Here is an 18,685-nt window from a genome sequence, read left to right as displayed (position 1 = left end):
TGGGGACAGGGCTGGATGGCGGGGGGGGGGGAGGCCGGTACCCTCCGGTGCTTTCCGGGCTGGGGGGATGCCCGGAGCGCCGCCCCCGCCGGCGGCGGGGCGGGAGCGGGCGGCTCCCGGCGGGCGGTGGCGGGGCCGCGGCTCCTCCCTCCCTCCCGCAGCCGCATTCGCCGCCGCAGCGCCGAGGTGAGCGGGGGACGGGGAAGGGGATGGAGCCGGGCGGGGGCTGCAGGGGGATGGGGAGGGCCGCGCCCAGCAGGGCCGCTCCTGCTGCCGGGCCGCCGGTGCTCGCCCCGGGGCCGGGGGATGCTCGGGGCTGGGGGATGCTCGAAGCCGGGGGATGTTCGGGGCTGGAGGATGCTCGGGCTGGAAGATGCTCAAGGCTGGAGGATGCTCAGGGCCGGGGGATGCTCGGGGCTGGGGGATGCTCGGGCTGGAGGATGCTCGAGGTTGGAGGATGCTTCGGGCCGGGGATGCTCGGGGCTGGCAGATGCTCGGATCCGCCCTCCCGCGCTCCCCGCTGCCCGTTCTCTCCCTGAAGCCTCCAGCAGATGCCCGGGGCTGGGGCTCCTCCCCGGTAAAGCCGGGCCCGGTGCTGCGGTGCCGGTTCTGCAGCGGTTCCGGCCAAGCCCTGGTCCCTGAGCCCCCCTGGTGCCACCGCCCCCAGCCAGGACAGCATCCCCCCCTGCCCGCCCCGCCTTGACGAGGCTCCAAGGGCGTTTTCTCCTTGACGGCATCCCCGAGATGCTCCCGACCCTCCGCAGGGAACGCAGCCCCGGGGCAGCCGAGCGTCCTGGGATCATTCCCAGGCCATGCTCCAGGGACCAGCGGCTGCCTTCAGTCCCTGCCCGGCTGCAGAGCCCCAAACCGGGCAGGAAGCTGCGGGGCAGCCCCTCCCTCGGGGCACATCCCCTTCTCTAACCCCAGCCCTTGTGCCAGGCCCTGCTGCAAGGTCACTGCAGTCCCCCTTCCCCCGGCTGTGCCTCTCTCCAGGTTTGTCCTGCCGTGTTCTCCCCTGACCAGGAGGGTGTTTGGTGCTTGCAGGGAGCTGGATGGTGTGAAGAGAGGAGCTGCTGGCCTTTCCTGGGCGCTTCCAGCGAGGCAGCACCATGCTGGCCCCAAAGAAAGGCCTCCTGTGCAACCTCAACCACATCCACCTGCAGCACATCTCCCTGGGGCTGCACCTCTCCCGGCACCCCGAGCTCCAGGATGGCTCCACGGGCGGGGGGGAGCAGACAGGCTGCACCCAGTGCCCGGAGAACCGGGAGCCAGTGGATGCCAATTCCAACAATCCCTCGGTGAAATGCCGCTGCTGCGAGTCCCACGCTCCGGAGCCGGAGACGCTCGGGCTGCAGAACCCTGAGGATTTCCCCTGCCTGCACAGCGGAGACGAGGAGGAGGCGGCTTCCCCTTGTGATCCCCCTTGTGATCTGGCTTCTTCCTCATCCTCCTCCTCCTCCTCTGTCAGTAGCTGCTCGGATTTCAGCTTGGATGACTCCCCGGTCTCGGTGTACTGCAAGGAGTTCGCCAGAGCAGAGTCCCAGTCCCCTGACAAGCAGCTGAACGTCATTCCCACAGAAAATGCCTGGCATGGAGAGTCCCTGGCTGATAGAGAGCCCCTGGCTGATGGAGAGTCTCTGGGTGATGGAGAGTCTCTGGCTGACCAGCACAGGACATGCCATGGCAGAGATGCCAACCACAACTCCCCGGTGCCCCCGAGAGCCACCAAGAGCTCTGTGGCCAGCAAGAGCCCAGACAGCCTCTGCAGCATCAACTCGCTCGATTCTCACTGCGATGAGCTGTCTCCCAGCTCAGCAGCACCGGAGACCACCGGCACCTGCACCGACCTAGACCCCAACTGCAACCCCCTCCCCGAGCCCGGTGCCGCGCCCCCGGCCCCGCCGCCCGTGCCGGAACGGAGGGATGCCGGTATCCCGAAAGCAGCGCTCCGGAGCCGCGGCCCCGGCCCGGCGGGGTCCCTCCCCCGGTGCCCCCTCGGCCCCGGCGGCGGCTGCAGGTGCTGAACGCGCACAGAGCGGAGCAGCAGCTCGGGCCAGAGCCCAAGGCCGGCTCTGGTGAGCTCTGCAGAGACGCGGCCACCAAGACCATCACCTCCTTCCACGAGCTGGCCCAGAGGAGAAAGAGGAACGCGGCTGTGCCCGCACCCGCCCAGGCCAGGGTTGACCGCAGTGACTGGCTGATCGTGTTCTCGCCTGACACGGAGCTGCCCCCAACCAGCGAGCTGCTCTCGGGCACGGCGGGCCCGGAGCCAGCGCGGCCCCAGCCCCAGCCCCAGCCCCAGCCCCAGCCCCAGCAGGACGGGCCAGCCAGGCCTCCCGGCCCCAGGCAGAGAGAGGTGACCACGTTCAAGGAGCTGCGGTCCCGCAGCGCCGCCAGGCAGCCCAAGGGCCAGCGGGCAGAGCCGGCCCAGCACCCCCCGGTGCCCCCGGGGCCCCGGCCCCGGCCGCTGGGGCCGGGGCCCGTGCCCCCCTCCGGGGGGACACCGGGTCTGGCAGCCAGCGACGGCCACCAGCCGAGGAGGAGAGCCCGGCCAAGCCTGCAGCCCATCGCGGAGGGGGGAGCCGCACGGGGGGTGTGAGTTGGGGATGAGTCTGGGGTAGTTGGGGTGAGTCTGGGGTTAGCTGGGGGGCACTGCCGTGTCTGGGGGTCTGGGGGGCTGGGGGAGCTGGGGGGAGCCTGGGGTGAGTCTCGGTGAGGCTGGGGTGAATTTTGGGGGTGAGTCTGGGGGAGCGGGGGTGAGTCTGGGGTGAGTCTGGGGTGAGTCTGGGGATGAGTCTGGGGTGAGTCTGGGGGTGAGTCTGGGGGAGTCTGGGGGTGAGTCTGGGGGTGAGTCTGGGGGAGTCTGGCTGCCTCCGGGGTCCTGCCCGGGGCCGGGTGCGGGTCCTCAGGCGGTGGGAGCGATCCCGGGGCGCTCCGGGCCGGGCACGGCGAGGTCCGGCGGTGTCCCCGCGTGGCCCGGCGCGGCCCGGGACGTGCCGGGGCTGTCCCGGTGCCGCTCCGCCCCGCGGCTCCCAGCGCGCTTCCTCCGCCCGGCCCGGCCCGGCCCCGCCGCCCTTCGCCCCGCGGCTCCATGAGCCGGAGCGAGCCGGGCCCCGCCGCCGGCCCCGCTCCTCCCCCGGGCCCGGGCAGCGCTCCAGCCGCCGCCCCGCCTGACCCCGCTGCCCCGCTCTCTCCAGCCAGGCCCGAGCCGCTCCCCGCCGGAGCCGCCGCCGGAGCCGCCGCTGGAGCCGCCGCTGGAGCCGCCGCTGGAGCCGCCCGGCCCGGCGGGGGAAGAGCGGAGGAGCCCCATGGCGAGCAAACGAAAGGTTGGGGCAAATCCTCGCCGGAGGAGTGGGAGGGAGGGGAGGAGGGGGCAACGGGACCCGCGGGGTCGGGAGGGTGCGAGGGGCTCGTCCTGGGGCGGGTCGGTGTCCTGGGCACCCGCAGCGCTGGGCTGGGGCAGGGACAGGGACACTGCAGGCAGGGAGAGGCAGCGCTGCCTGCACCGGGCCCGGCCCTGCCCGCCCCCGGCAGGTGATCCGGGCCGGCCGGAGAACGCGGCTGCAGCCAGCACTGCAACCCCCCGAGGGTGCCCGACCTGCGGTTCCAGCACAGCACCTTCCAGACTGACCCTTCTCTCTTTCTCTCCTTCTCTCCTCCTCTCCCTCGTCCCCAGCGCTGCTGGTCGCCGTCAGCTCGGCTGTGGACAAGGTCATCGCCCACTTCAGCACCGCACGGAACCTGGTGCAGAAGGTGAGAGCTGGGCTGGGCTGGGCAGGGAGGATTTTGGGATTCCCTCATCCCTCCCAGCAGAATCAGGAGCGGGTGCTGCCCTTCCCCTCCCTCCCCTCTGCTCGTGCCTCCCTCAGGCCCAGCTGGGGGACAGCCGGCTCAACCCCGACGTGGGCTACCTGCTGCTGCACACCCTGTGCCCTGCGCTCTACGCCTTGGTGGAGGACGGGCTGAAGCCTTTCCAGAAGGATGTTATCACAGGCCAGAGGAAAAATTCCCCCTGGAGCGTGGTGGAAGCATCTGTGAAGACAGGTGAGGGTGAGGCTGGGGGCATCTCCAGGTGCCTGGGGTGCTGCTGTGCCCTGGGCACTGAGTGTCTGTGCTCTGAGCAGTGTCTGTGCTCTGAGCAGTGTCTGTGCCCTGAGCACGGCTCTGGGCAGTGTCTGTGCCCTGGGCAGTGAGTGCTGTGCCCTGGGCAGTGTCTGTGCCCTGGGCACTGTGTCTGTGCCCTGGGCAGTGAGTGTGCCCTGGGCAGTGTCTGTGCCCTGGGCACTGAGTGTCTGTGCTCTGGGCACTGAGTGCTGTGCCCTGGGCAGTGTGTCTGTGCTCTGGGCAGTGAGTGTGCTCTGGGCAGTGTCTGTGCCCTGGGCAGTGAGTGTGCCCTGGGCAGTGTCTGTGCCCTGGGCAGTGTCTGTGCTCTGGGCAGTGTCTGTGCCCTGGGCAGTGTCTGTGCCCTGGGCAGTGTCTGTGCCCTGGGCAGTGAGTTTGTGTGCCCTGGGCAGTGAGTTTGTGTGCCCTGGGCAGTGTCTGTGCTCTGGGCAGTGAGTGTCTGTGCCCTGGGCAGTGTTTGTGCCCTGGGCAGTGAGTGCTGTGCCCTGGGCAGTGAGTGTGCCCTGGGCAGTGAGTGCTGTGCCCTGGGCAGTGTCTGTGCCCTGGGCACTGAGTGCTGTGCTCTGGGCAGTGAGTGCTGTGCCCTGGGCAGTGTCTGTGCCCTGGGCAGTGAGTGCTGTGCCCTGGGCAGTGTCTGTGCTCTGGGCAGTGAGTGCTGTGCCCTGGGCAGTGTCTGTGCCCTGGGCAGTGAGTGTCTGTGCCCTGGGCAGTGTCTGTGCCCTGGGCAGTGAGTGCCCTGGGCCGTGCAGTGTCTGTGCCCTGGGCAGTGTGTGTGCCCTGGGCAGTGTCTGTGCTCTGGGCACTGAGTGTCTGTGCTCTGGGCAGTGTCTGTGCCCTGGGCAGTGTCTGTGCCCTGGGCAGTGAGTGCTGTGCCCTGGGCACTGAGTGTCTGTGCCCTGGGCAGTGTCTGTGCTCTGGGCAGTGTCTGTGCTCTGGGCAGTGTGTGTGCCCTGGGCAGTGTCTGTGCCTGGGCAGTGTCTTGTGCCCTGGGCACTGAGTGTCTGTGCTCTGCACCCCACAGGCCCCAGCACCCGCTCCCTGCACTCCCTGTGCTGGCACGTGGCCGGGCTGGCCCCCCTCAGCAGCAGCAGGCAGAAGTTCCACGCCTTCATCCTCGGCCTTCTGAAGTGAGTGCTGATGGCCCCACCAGCCCCACTGCCACAGCAGGTTGGAGCTGTCCCAGGGGCTCTAATTTGGGTTCTCTTTCTCTTGTTTAGCATTAAACAGCTGGAGCTGTGGATATCTCACCTGCAGAAGAGCCCAGGTAAGGACACGGTGCCCAGGAGCTCCCTCCCTGAGCCCTCTCAACCTGCCAGGCTGAAAATGCTGCTCTGGGCTTGGGATCCATCCAGTTTCCATAGTGGATCATTTTCCATGGTGCATCTTCAGCACAGAGGGTGCTCTGACTGACATGGACAGCCTGGCTGGCCTTGGTGGGGATGTGACAAGGACAGGGGGCATCCTGCGCCTGCCTCACCTGTCCCTGTCCCCACAGGTGTGATCTCCGTGCTTTACTCACCCACGGCCTTCTTTGCCCTGAGCCAAGGCCCTCTCCCCCACCTTGCTGACGAACTCCTGCTGCTCATCCAGCCCCTCTCGGTGCTGACTTTCCACCTGGACTTGCTCTTTGAGCACCACCACCTCTCCGTGGACGTCCGGCCCTTGTCCCGCCGGCTGCAGTCCCCACTGTCCCCCGTCCCTGTGCGGGGGTCTCTGGGGGGCCAGGGCGGTGCTGCTGGGCACAGCCTGGAGGATGAGACGCCCCCAATGCTCTGGGCAGGGTGGGGGGCACAGGGGGCCGGTCCCAAGCGACCATGGGTGGGTTGGTTCCTGCCCCACCAGTGGGAGCTGCCCTGCAGCAAACGCTGCAGCACGTGCTGCGCTGGGGGGACCAGCTCAGCCGCACCTTGCTGGGCTCCGACACCCCCCAGCAGAGCCACGGGCCTCAGGAGGGCACTGGGGGCACTGGGGCTGGCCTCAGTGGCTGGTGGGGCCAGCTGAGCCAGAGCTCCAGGATTTACACTGCTCCCAGCAAGGAAAAGTCCCCCTCGGTCTGGTGGACGAAGCTGCGGGCGGGGGAGCCCAGCCCGGGCCAGGCTGGGCAATCCCAAATTTCCCTGAGTGAGCCCAGAGCCACAGAGCTGCAGCTCCTCCAGACCAAAGCTGGCCCTGAACGCTCTGGCCCAAAGCCCAGCAGCAGCACTGACACCTCAGGGACCTCTTCCCCTGAAGATCTCTTCTTGCCCGCTGGAACCGGAGCGTTCGCCAAGCTGGATGATGCCACTGCTGGAAAGAACCTCCTGGCTGCTCCCCCGGAGCCTCCTGCCAGCAGGAACCAGGCAGCACCTTCTGGCCCAGAGACGGCTGATCCTCCCACTGCTGACAAGGGCAGCTGGCTGGGCTGGCTCTTTGGAGCCACCAACCCCTCATCCAGGAGCTTCCCCTCCAGCCCTGACACCGCCTCGGCCAGGTGCAGGTAAGGCCCAGCTTGGGCAGGCACAGAGGGAAGGGTTTGTGTATGCTGAGGAGGGGTTTCTGTGTGCTCAGGTGGGCTGAGGAGGGGTTTCTGTGGTGCCCTCGTGGGGATCTTGTAGGGTTTCCCCTGGGATCAGTGCATGTCCCAAGTGCTGCTGCCACCGCCTTGGAGCAGCAGGAGCTCCTGGGGAGGCTCAGTGCTGCTTGATGGCTCCCAGCTGAGCAGATCAGCAGCAGGAAGAGCTCCCAGGCGAGCTGGTGGCTCCCTTTGCTCTGGCAGGAGGCCGTCCCGCTGGCTGGCCCCCAGCCCCCGTGTCCTGGCCGGGGTGGTGAAGGGGCTGGCGCCCGACAGGAGCCGCGCCCCGGAGCGGCCGCCGGGCAGCACCGAGCCCGCCCTGCCCCCGGCCCGCAGGTGAGGCTGGGCTGGGCTGGGACTGGGCTGGGACTGGACTGGGCAGGGCTGGGATTGGGCTGGGCTGGGACTGGGCTGGGCTGCGAGGGCTTTTCTGGGTGGGGGAAAGCCAGGTCTACTCTCAGACACGGCCCGGGGGTCGCACACATCCCTAAAGGGAAAGCCATGACTGCACCCCCAAGGATCCCCTTCCCCTGCTGGGCTCTGGGGGAACCTGAGCCTCTGCCCACCTGGGGTCAGCTGTTTTTCCCTGATGTTTTGGGGACAGTTCTTTCAATTTTCTTGTGTGCTTTGTGGATTCGTGGCAGCTTGTGTGGGGCAGGTGTGTGGCAGCTGTAGGAACAGCTCTGTCCGAGTGGGCAGGGTGGGTTTGTGGCCATCCCCAGTGGTGTTTGGCTGCTTCTTTCTTCCCCGTCCTCGCTGACCCCACTGTCCCCACACCCTCTGTGCCATGATGTCCCCACCCTTGGGGGACATTGGTGGCACAGGGGGTGACATTGGTAGCACAGGAGGTGACATTGGTGGTGCAGGGGTGACATTTGTGACACAGGGGTGACACTGGTGGCACAGGGGGTGATGTGTGGTGCAGGGGGTGACATTGGTGGCCCAGGGGTGACATTTTTGGTGCAGGGCAGTCCGGGCACTGTGTGACCACACGGGCACGGCCGACGGGCACCTGAGCTTCCACAAAGGGGACATCCTGGAGCTTCTCTCCACCGTGGATGAAGACTGGATCCGCTGCTGCCATGGCAACAGCACCGGCCTCGTTCCTGTTGGTTACACATCCCTGATCTTGTGAGGAGGAGGAGGAGGAGGAGGAAGGGACCCGAGGAAGCAGCTGAGCTCTCCGGAGCGGGTGCCAGCTCTGGATGTCTCCTGTCACCTCCAGAGCTTCACCACCTCCGGGGCTGGCGGCTCCCAGGGGACCCTGCCCTGTGCCTGTCACTGCTGCATGAGGTCACCGTCTGCCACCGTGTCCCCCGGCTCCTCTTGGGCAGCTCGGGGGTCCCTCAGCTGCTGCCCACCCCCGTGCCAGGGCAGGGACGGCTCCTCTCCCTGCCCCGTGTCGCCTCCGTCCGTCCGTCCGTCCGTCTGTCCCGCCACCGCTGCCACCTCCGTGTGCCCCACAGGGGCCCAGGCCGGTCCCCCCAGCACTCTGTAAATAATTATAACCACTGGAATGAGCTCGTTCCACCGGGAAAAAAGCTGGAAATAAAGGTTGTGACTCACGTGTCCACGTGTGGCAGTGGGGCTGGGCTGGGCTGGGATGAGGAGCTGCTGGGGCTGTGCTGGTTCTCAGCATCCCAGCTGCCAGCCAGGCAGAGCAGGGAGGCCTCACACCCCAGCAGAAGGTGCCCTGAAGATGCCCAGGCTCCTCCACAGCGTGGGAGAGGCGGCTGCAGCCTCCCAGAGCCGGGAATATCCCTGGAAAAGCTGCTGGGGACCAGCCGTGGGAGCTGCACAGCAACTGGGAACAGCCCAGGTCGCTGGGTTGGTTATTTATGTAACTTCAACTGATCTTTTCATAGCCCAGAGGATGGCAGTAGGGGCTGGACGGCTCCAAGTTCTTCATGGTTTTGTCATTGCTTGTGATTTCGTGCCAGAATTTGCATTTCCTGCTGGGCTCCCCAGTGAAAGAAAGGTGTGGCCATAGCGGGGACAGTTCTGGGCCTCTGCTCCCTCCCATGGCCACGTTTCACCCTCCCGAGTTCCCCTTTCCCCGTGTCAGCCGCGGGTAAGGCTGCTCTCCTTTCACTCTGCTCTCATTTCCACTTCTCTCGCTGGGATTTTTCTCCTCAGCCGAGTGACGTGCTATCCTAATTGCAATGTTCCTCGGCTCGCCTTAAGGAGGCTTGATTGATTTCCACAGCTGCTTCTGGGCTTTTTGAACGAGGTCATGCCAGGAGGGGAGGAAGCCAGGTGCTGCTTCCATTTGTTTATTTTCTTTTTAAATAAACAGCCCTCCGAGCCTTGGCCTGGGGCCTTGGGTTCAAAAGGGGCATAGAGGTCAAGTGTGGCATTTTCATGATCACAGATTGGGAAAGGGAAAAACAAAAATCAGGTTCCACACAAGGGGTGTGAAGGAGAAGCTGTTTTGTTCCTGAGGGAGCCTGCAGGTGAGAGATCTCTCTGCACTCACCTGGGCAGGTGAGTGCCCTGCCACGCCCTGGGGGTGACAGTCCCCAACCTGTGCAGGACACGGGGGCTCATTGGGTTTATCCCCTGGCAATGGGCACCAAATCTGTGGATTCAATGGCTCCTGCCCCAATTTGCCTCACAGGCAGCCGGGGTCACAGCCCCTGTGACCCCTCACAGTGACCGTGCTGTCCCCACGCCTCCTGCAGAGCCACTGGGGTCACACCGAACCCTCTGAGACCTCTGGCAGCTGGGGTTCCATCCCAGGGGGTGTCCCTGGGTTGGTTCCCATCCCAGGATCCCATCCCCAGGTGGGTGTTCCTGAGTTCCCATCTCAGGTGGATGTTCCTGGGTTCCCATCCCCAGGTGGGTGTTCCCAGGTCCCCAGGGTGTGTTCAGGAGCCAGGACAGCCCAATCCCCACCTTGACCCCAGCCCAGAGCTCTCAGTGCCACCTCCAGGTGTTCCTCGGACACCTCCAGGGACGGGCACTCCAACCCTCCCTGGGCAGTGCCAATCCCTGAGCCCCCTTTCCATGGGGAAATTCCTGCTGTGCCCACCCTGAGCCTCAGCCTGAGGCCGTTCCCTCTGCTCCTGTCCCTGTTCCCTGGGATAAAATCCCAAATCCCCCCGGCTGTGCCCTCCTGGCAGGAGCTGTGCAGAGCCACAAGGGCCCCCTGAGCCTCCTTTGCTCCAGGCTGAGCCCCTTCCCAGCTCTCTCAGGAATTCTCCATTCCCTTCCCAGCTCCTCAGGAATTCTCCATTCCCTTCCCAGCTCTCAGGAATTCTCCATTCCCTTCCCAGCTCCTCAGGAATTCTCCATTCCCTTCCCAGCTCCTCAGGAATTCTCCATTCCCTTCCCAGCTCCTCAGGGATTCTCCATTCCCTTCCCGGCTTCCCCTCAGGGATTCTCCAGCCACTTTCCAGCTCTGGACACGCTCCAGCCCCTCAATCTCTCATCACAAAGGGCCCAAAACTGACCCAGGGTTTGAGGTCCCTCAGCAGAGGCAGCAGAAGGGGCTGGGGTCACTGCCCTGGCCCAGTGGCCAGGCTGGGACTGGTCCAGGCCAGGTGCCATTGCCCACCTGGGCACACCTGGGCACACCTGGGCACACCTGGGCCCGTGTCCAGCTGCTGTCCCAGCACCCCCAGGGCCTTTCCAGGTTTCCAGCCCCTTTTCCCCAAGCCTGGAGTGTTCTGTGGGGTTGCTGTGACCCAAGGGCAGCACCCAGCACTTGCTGAGCCTCACGCCATGGATCTCATGGATCCAGCCTGCCCAGATGGATCCTGTCCACCCATCCACCTCCTCCTGTCCTCCTGTCCATCCATCCACCTCCTCCTGTCCTCCTGTCCATCCACCCTCCTACTGTCCTCCTGTCCATCCACCCTCCGACCCAGCTCAGCAAAGAAGAAAACCCCCCGAGCCAACCTTAGGAAAAGATTTTCCATTTAATACTAGACTTCTCAGGATTGAGATGCAGGCTTTTTATGCAATTACATCCAATGTTAAAATTGGTAATACATAATTTACAAAGATTAACATCAAAACAATGATCTATTTAGATATGCTTTGTAAAAAGGAAATATATTAGCAGCATTTATTTTCAGCAATCACACAGCCTACACCCATGCAGACTAAGGTTCAGCTCTATTTGCAGTAACGTAGTGCTTCCTGGCTCCGGCGGCGATCCTGGGGACACACGGGTCTGCTCAGTATTATAAAATAACCAAAAAATAAAAAAAGTCATTAATTTCTACACCAGTAAGAAAAAACAATTCTTTGCACTTACCTAACATTTGATTGTCTAAAAAACATTTTGTTTAGTCTTTCAACAAAAGAAAGATAAAATGACAGAGCTAGTGTCTCGCTTCTGTACGCACTTTATTTTTTTTTTTTTTTAAAAACTTTTTAGTGTTTAACACCATTTGAGACAATGATTTCTGTTTGAAACTAAATGAGACAACTCGAGGGTTTGGACATGCGATATTCCTACTACACGCACGAGTATTTTATACTCAGGGTTCCTGGTACTGTACAGTGCTTCTCTACAGTAAGAAAATATTCCAAACTATTTTCTTATTTCTTTTTCTTTTTTAATAAAATATTTTTTTTTTCTCAAAGGGTTTTTTTCCTTTCTTTTTTTTTTTTTTTGTGGTTTTTTTTTTGTTTGTTTGTTTTGTTTTGTTTTCTCTTTTTAAATCAACACATAAAAGTTAATGGAATGAGTCATGTTCCACTAAGAGTAAAATAATTATAATAATAACAAGAATGTACATTAGGACGAGCTTGGTCCATAAAAAGGAACATGTAACTACGGTATTGCTTTACATCCACGCAGCAGATATATACAACTTGGCACATTAAAAACTGGATTTCTTATAAGAACACCTAAAACAGGACTGGATATGCATGTGTACGTCTGAGACAGGAAAGCAAAGCCATCGTCCGGGGGGGTCGGGGCTGGCGGGACAATCGCGACAATCGCGACAATCGCCAGGGGGTGGGGCCAGCGGGAGCCGCTGCCCGGACGTTCGGCTGTCCACCAGCACACGAGGGTAGTGTTAGCAGTTGATAAAATTCTACAGCTCACGACAAACACTCGCTCGGATACTGCCTGAAGGGCACGGAGTGAAAGGGTCCTTGGGGTTGTTTGTTTTTTGGTGGTTTTTTTTTTAGTTTTGTTTTGTGTTTTTTTTTTTTTCCTTTTTCTTTTAACGGATTTTTATTTGCACAACACACGAGACACACGAGAACCACAGCTTATCAAAAAAACCAACAGCAATGGTGGCGTCAGGAGCTGACTTCGCTTTTATAAAATTTCTCTGCAGAAAAAAAGTGAAAAAACTCACACCCCACCCCCTCCCCCCGCACAGCAAGTGCCTCATCCCAGCTCTCCTGCCCTGCTCCAAGGGCCTCTGGAAGCTTCTCCTTGGCAAAGACCACAGGGACACGCGCTCAGCTGTCCCACGGCGAACCTCGTGCTCGGCTGGGGACGTTTCTCTCTTCTTGGAACTTGTGCAAATCAGAGGCCACAGCTTCAGGGCAGCTTTTCCTTTAAAGCCACTGGGCCTTTCCTCTCCCCTCTGGATTCCTGGATTCCCTTCCCTGGCGGTGCTGAGGGTGGCTGGTACAATCCCAGGTGAGCAGTGACCGTGGGGAACATCCTCCTCAGAGTAACTCAGTCCTTTTCCTCTGCCCTCCCTATTATTATTTTTTTTAATTTTTTTTTTTGTTTTGTTTTTTTTCTCCTCTGAGTGGGAATATCAAGCAAAAATAAATTAAATTTGACCATCCTGGACAATAACCACGAGGTTTCCTCAGTACCTAACATCAATACAAGGCACGCCCACCAACACACACACCAAGAGCACTGCAGAGCAGGGTGGGCACCGTGCCAGCCCGGCCCCCCAGGTGCTACTGTTTGTATTTTGTCAGTTTGCTGCGCCCTCCTTCCCCAGGCTGGGCTCTGCCCCCAGCCCAGACAGAGCCCAGAGCTCGGCTGCCCCTCCTGGGTCACTTCCTGAAGCTGCTCTCGGGGATGGTCAGAGTGCGGCGCCGCAGCTTCCGGCCCGAGCCCTCCTCCAGCAGGTAGGTGACATCGATGGCTGCAACAGAGCACAAGGGGCATCTCAGTCACTACAGCATCACTGAGCTGGGAAAAGACCTCCACGATCATGAATCCAACCTCTGAGTGATGCCCACCTGGGCACACAGAGCACAGCACTGAGCGCTGCCTCCCATCGCTCCTCAAACACAGAATTGCTGTTTCTTTGTTCCTGGTTCTTTCAAGGATGTTTCCCTCCAGGAAATCCAAAACATGCCTGGACAAGGTGCTGAGTGACACAAGCCCTGAGCCATGGCTGGACCAGAAAACCTCCAAAAATCCTCCCAACCCAAATGAAGCATCAGTCCATGACTGTGTGGCATTGGACAGACTGGAACAGGGCTCATCCTGGGCTTTAATTTAAAAGCAGGGTCACAATTCACCAGTGTCCCCTCATCCCACAGCTCAGACAACACCTACAGCAGGTACTCAGAACCAAAGGAAAGCTCATGAAAGGTCAAAAGAGACTTTCCAAATTCCTCTCAGTCTTTCCTGGCCTGTTTGTTAAGTTTCTCCATTGTAGATATGGAATGATGGGGCGGGAATAAGTTTATGGAAAGGTTTTGTGGTTATTAAAAATATTATACAAAAAAAATTTAAATATGATACAAAACAGTGTCATAATTGTAAGAAATTTCACTTGGATTTAGTGGATTTCTGTTGCAAAGGAAAACGTGGCTACAAAGAAAACTGACTTTCCTAATGCCCGCTAGCAAGAAACTCACACAAAAACATTCATTTTATCAACACAGCTCAGCCAAGCGACCCCAGAGCTGCAGGAGACCCAGGGGCTGTGCAAGCAGAGCCTGAACCCTCACCGTTTTTCCCTGGGATTTTCTCTAGGAGGTTGAGCAGGATCTGGTTCAGCCTCTCCCTCTGGAGGTGCCGCCGCTCCTCGGGGCTGCAGAGCGGCCTCGTGTCCGAGGGGTTCTCGTCCCCTTTCTTCTCAGCCTCGCAGCTCTCGCTGGCCACGGGCTCCTTGTCGGGCTCCTCGGGGCTGGGCAGCTCCCCTGGAGCCTGCTCAGGGGCCCCCAGCACCTCCTCCATCAGGGGCAGGGACTCTTCCTCTTGGTTTAAGTCTTTGATCTGTGGTTTCGAGCGATCCGATTTCCAGGATGACCTTGCAGGAAAAAAGGGGTTTAAAGAGAAGTTTTTCACCTGAAAGGACAATTTTTCACCTGGACAGGACCCCCCCTATCAACACTTATTTCATCTAAACTTCTAAAAACAAATGGATTTTTATTTTCAGTTGCAAAAGATCTGACCTCCAAAAACACTTTGGCCCAGCCCCTAGTGGGATGTTCCTGCAGGCTCTACCAGATCTGGGCCCCACAGACACAGAGTCTTCTCCATCTAGGCTGGAGTCTGTTTTGGGCATCTCCTCACTCAGCTGCTTTTTCTGACTAAATGGCTTTTTTCTATGACAATAAGGCTGCCTATCCCTCCTCACTTGTTCCTTCTCTGAGTTTATAAATATATAAGATAGGGAAAGGGCAGGAAGAGAGTGGGCACAGCAAACAAACAACATTATTTCATCTCTTCTCAGCAATCTGGGAGGGGAGACTCACCTGCCTCCATTCCTCTTGTAGTTGTCTGGCACATAATGAGGCTGCAATAACAATGAAGATTATGATCAATACCAAATCAAATTCACAGTGGAAGGAAGTGCTGGTCTGTCAAATAGTCTGGAAGTGCCAATGCAGGACACTCTGGAAATGCTGGTGTACTTCAAAGAGACTTCACAGGAGGAAGCACAATCATGTAGAAAGATAAATTAGAACCAGACTTGTCTGATTCTTCACATCTTCTAAATAAATTTCAAGCCACAGACCATCACGATAAAAATCATCTTTGCTTTCTGCACAGCATGAATCTGGAACCTTCTCCAAAGCCACTACAAAAACCTCTGCTCCAGGAAGAGCAGAGCTCACTTGCAGAAGGTTTGCAGATTTGCCACCTCGGAGTCTCTCTCTGAGCTCACCATCACCATCCCCTGAGCACCTCTCTGCCTCTCAACTGCAGGTTCTGCTACACCCAGTTTTATTTCCAAGCTTGGTTCCCAGCCAGCTTTTCCCCCAGGCTGTGCATACTCACAGAATCATGGAATGATTGAGGTTGGAAAAGCCCTCCCAGAGCATCCAATCCAAGCTGTGCCCCATCCCCACCTTGTCCCCAGCCCAGAGCTCTGAGTGCCACCTCCCCAGGTGTTCCTTGGGCACCTCCAGGGATGGGGACCCCAAATCTCTCTGGGTTTGGAGGGAGGTTTGGATGGGGACTCCAAACCTCCCTGCCAAGGCCTGACCACCCTTTCCATGAGGGAATTCCTCCTGATGTCCAGCCTGAGCCTCCCATGGCACAACTTGAGGCTGTTTCCTCTTGTCCTGCCCGTTGTTCCTTGGGAGCAGAGCCTGACCCCCACCTAAAGCATCAGCTCCCTCTGCCTGACCTAACTTCATTTATCAACAATCAGGAGCTTTCCAGAACTCCATCCAGCCTCCAAAAAACAGGTGAAGAAGCTGAGAGCAAAGCCACTCACAGAGAAATCCCTCTTGGGCGTGAGTTTCTTGGGGAAGTGGTCGAAGGCGTAGGGCTTGGTGCACACGGGGTAGCGGTTGCGGTGGATCTTGTAGAAGAGGTGAGCTGATTTATCCAGGCGGTAATCACAGATGTAAACATCCTGCTCCTTCACACCCTTCGGCCTCCCTGGCACCAGAACGAGGAGAAAACAGTCATGGACTGAGGGGGAAATGTGGTTTATCACCGTGGGAGCGAGGCAGGGGCTGTCACAGTGTTCCTGGTTTGCTCTCTCACTCAGAACCCCAGCAGGATCACTCTGAATACCTGCATACTCTGATCAAACACTTCCCAGACTTTCACAGACACAATTATCAACTGACATCATTTTCTCTTCCCTCTTCAAACAGGAATCCCTGTCCCAGGGCAAAGCCTCAGCTTTTGGCCAACTCTGAGCCACACAAACCTCCCCCACAGCCTTTGGCCAGCAGGAACTGCTCCAGTGCATGTCCTTGCTTCCAGAACACAGTGGATTTGTCCCAGTGCCTGGTTCAGGGTAAGGATGATGTTGGCTGGTGCCCAGCAGTGCTCACCCTCAGCCCAGCACTCTCCAGGGTCCCCTGCTCTGCCAGCAGGGCCAGCACAGCTGACCCAGGATGTTCCACACCACGGAGTGTTCAGCCCAATGGGAGTGGCTGGGATCCCCAGCCGGTGCTGGGGAGTGGCTGCACTGGGCATCACTTGTGCTCCCTGGGGTTTACTCACAGAATCATGGAGTGGTTTGGGCTGGAAGGGACCTTAAATCTCATCCCATTTCACCCTGCCACAGGCAGGGTCACCTACCACTGTCTCAGGATGCTCCAAGCCCTGTCCAACCTGGCCTTGGGCACTGCCAGGAATCCAGGGGCAGCCACAGCTTCTCTGGGCACCTGTGCCAGGACCATCCCACCCTCACAGCTAAGAATTTCCTCTGTGTACCCAACCTAAATTGCCTCTTTTTCAGGTTGAAGCCATTCCCTCTTGTCCTGTCATGATTAAGAGCCTCTCTCCACCTTCCTTCTGGCCCCTTCAGATATAGGACACCTCTCTCTCTTCTGTAACCTCCCTTTCCATTACTACTACTGCTATCTTTACTATTACTACAATATTTTAATTTATTTCAACCATGAAACTGATTTTATCCCAACCCCTGGGTTTTAACTTTTTCCAGTTCCCTCCCATCCCAGAGGGAGTGAGTGGCTGGGTAGTGCTGAGCTTCCAGCAGGGGTTAAACCACCTCAGCCCAGTGCCCAAACGCTTAGGAATGTGTTTAATTCCCACCTTTGCAGTAGGTGTAGAGGTCTAGCACACAGCAGGTCCCCACCACGGCCTCCAAGGGGATGATTTCATACAAGGGCACCCGGAAGAGTTCGTTGTGGTAGAACTTGCGAGACGGGGAATGGTGCGTTTCGTGTGGACGGAAATAGTGGTGGCCAAAAGCAAAGCGCTCCTCCCTGAGGGTGCAAAGGGGACACAAACACCAATCAGCACATGACACAGCCCACTCACTGCCCCCTGCTTTGTTTTGAGTTCCCTTTCTTGCACTTGGCTGTGATGAACAGCAGAGTCACACAAGTTCCATGTTCCCCTGCCTGCCTGCAGTGAGGGGAAACCATCCCAGCGTGGTTTCCATGGGCACAGAGATTGTGACTGGCCAGGGCACAGCACAGCTGTCACTGCATCCACAGCACAGCTGTCACTGCACCCACAATCTGTTCCAACACTGAGGAAATCCATCCATTTCTATCTCTGATCCTTTCCTTAAAGTTCCAACCTCACATACTTCCAACCATGCAGTTGTGGAGCACAAGCTCCAGCATGGTTTCCATGGGCACAGAGACTGTGACTGGCCAGGGCACAGCACAGCTGTCACTGCATCCACAGTCTGTTCCAACACTGAGGAAATCCATCAATTTCTATCCCTGATCCTTTGATTAAACCTCCAACCTCACGTGTTTCCATCGTGCAGCTGCAGAGCACAAGCTCCAGTTGGGAATTCCCAACCTCTGCACCAGCACCTTGCTCATTCCTGCATCCTAAAGGTGAGACTACCACAAAACTCCTGTGCATTAACAGGCAGGCAGGGATGGCTCAGACTCCAAGGCTGTCTGGCACTTACTTCTCGTTTTTCCAGAGCTTCTCGATGCGGAAGATGTCGAGCTTGTCGCGGTTGATGTGGGACAGCAGCCGGTACGATTGCCGCACCGGGTGCCCGTCGGGGGTCCTGCGGCTGTCTCTCATCAGGTACACACAGTCACCTGTCCAGGGGTACAAAGGACACACCTGTGAACAGCCTGGCCTGAGCCCAGCACAGCAGAACCACAGGGAATCATCATTAAAATGAACAGAACCCAATGCTGGATTGTAAGGAATGACACGAACCCACTGCAGAAGCTGCCAAGAGCACTCAGATGTTTTTCACGGCAGCTTTACAGAAAAAATACCCACAACTTTCCATGTCCAGACTGAAAACACCAACCTGTAAGGGATCAAAACCACGACAAACCACAGGATATGTAAACATGTCAGTCATGATTAGGAAAACGTGTAGGAATTAGTGATGGCTGCAATAAATCTGTGAGAGAGAAGATACTTAGGGAGGAGGTTACTATTAAGAAAATAAAACCTGTCCTGAGAAGACCCCAAGCCTTTGGTTATTCCAGCAGAATTCCAATGAGATGTAGAGCTCAGAAAAGATAATGCAAAAAGGACTGAACAAACTGGCACTGCTGGCAATCAAAAAGTGTTTCCCAAGGGCAACTCCAAAGCTTAAATTTATTTATTTTGTCCCATAAGTGAACTCACTCCTTAATTTCTCTGCTGACCTGTGAAATCCCAGAATGACCTGGGCTGGAAAGGACTTTAAAGACCATCCAGACCCACCCTCCTGCCATGTGCAGGGATATCTTCCACCAGACCAAGCTGCTCACAGTTCCATCCCACCTGGCCTTAAGCACTTCCAGGGCTGGCAAGAGATTCCACTTCTTCTGTTATTTACCTCGAAATGACCAAAACCTGGGAGGTCCCAAGTCATAAAACCTCCTTTGGGTAGGAGCAGAGGTCACACAGCAGAATGTTCTGGCTGGCAGCAGCAGCTGCTCAAGAGGAGAGAGCACAGGAACAGACAAGCCAAGGAAAATCTCCCTGCCTTTTGTGTTTATGGACTTTCAGAGCCAAAGGCTAGAGCTTTGGGGATTAATCCTTCTTCCAAGTATTTGTCTAATCTTTTTTTGGAACCATTTATACTCTGACCTCTCCACCCTCCTGTGGCAAGGCTTGCCACAGTCTAGTCATGATTTTGTAAAAAAATCCTTCCTAGAGTTTAACTGTTGCCAGCTAATTTCTGTTTGTTCCCAAATTTCTGCATCGTTGCACCTTCCTGA

At 58.3% G+C, this 18,685-nt stretch overlaps 2 protein-coding genes across 2 annotated transcripts in view; one reads left to right on the top strand and one right to left on the bottom strand.

Moving 5' to 3' along the window:
- The first annotated feature begins 171 nt into the window (after window positions 1-171).
- RUSC1 (RUN and SH3 domain containing 1) lies at window positions 172-8,236 on the top strand. The gene is given in 13 exon segments (XM_030965157.1): window positions 172-186; window positions 1,045-1,937; window positions 1,940-2,595; window positions 3,202-3,326; window positions 3,677-3,753; window positions 3,870-4,044; window positions 5,144-5,249; window positions 5,340-5,386; window positions 5,618-5,887; window positions 5,890-6,598; window positions 6,878-7,009; window positions 7,640-7,804; window positions 7,899-8,236. Coding segments are annotated over 12 exon segments (3,357 nt in total). The 5' UTR covers window positions 172-186; window positions 1,045-1,109; the 3' UTR covers window positions 7,966-8,236.
- Window positions 8,237-12,018: 3,782 nt separating this feature from the next.
- Window positions 12,019-18,685, bottom strand: part of ASH1L (ASH1 like histone lysine methyltransferase) — a 68,982-nt gene continuing 62,315 nt past the window's right edge. The window contains exons 24-29 of the mRNA XM_030965178.1: window positions 17,422-17,560; window positions 16,584-16,756; window positions 15,286-15,452; window positions 14,318-14,358; window positions 13,568-13,869; window positions 12,019-12,750 (exon numbers count right to left, since the gene is read on the bottom strand). Of these exons, the coding sequence (XP_030821038.1) occupies window positions 12,659-12,750; window positions 13,568-13,869; window positions 14,318-14,358; window positions 15,286-15,452; window positions 16,584-16,756; window positions 17,422-17,560 (914 nt within the window). The 3' untranslated portion in view covers window positions 12,019-12,658. The remainder of the gene's footprint in view (window positions 12,751-13,567; window positions 13,870-14,317; window positions 14,359-15,285; window positions 15,453-16,583; window positions 16,757-17,421; window positions 17,561-18,685) is intronic.

This window comes from Camarhynchus parvulus, chromosome 25, assembly GCF_901933205.1.
Source record: "Camarhynchus parvulus chromosome 25, STF_HiC, whole genome shotgun sequence".
Classification (NCBI taxonomy): Eukaryota; Metazoa; Chordata; class Aves; order Passeriformes; family Thraupidae; genus Camarhynchus; species Camarhynchus parvulus.
The sequence above is the reverse complement of the archived record's forward strand: the minus strand, read 5'-3'. Positions and strand labels throughout refer to the sequence as shown.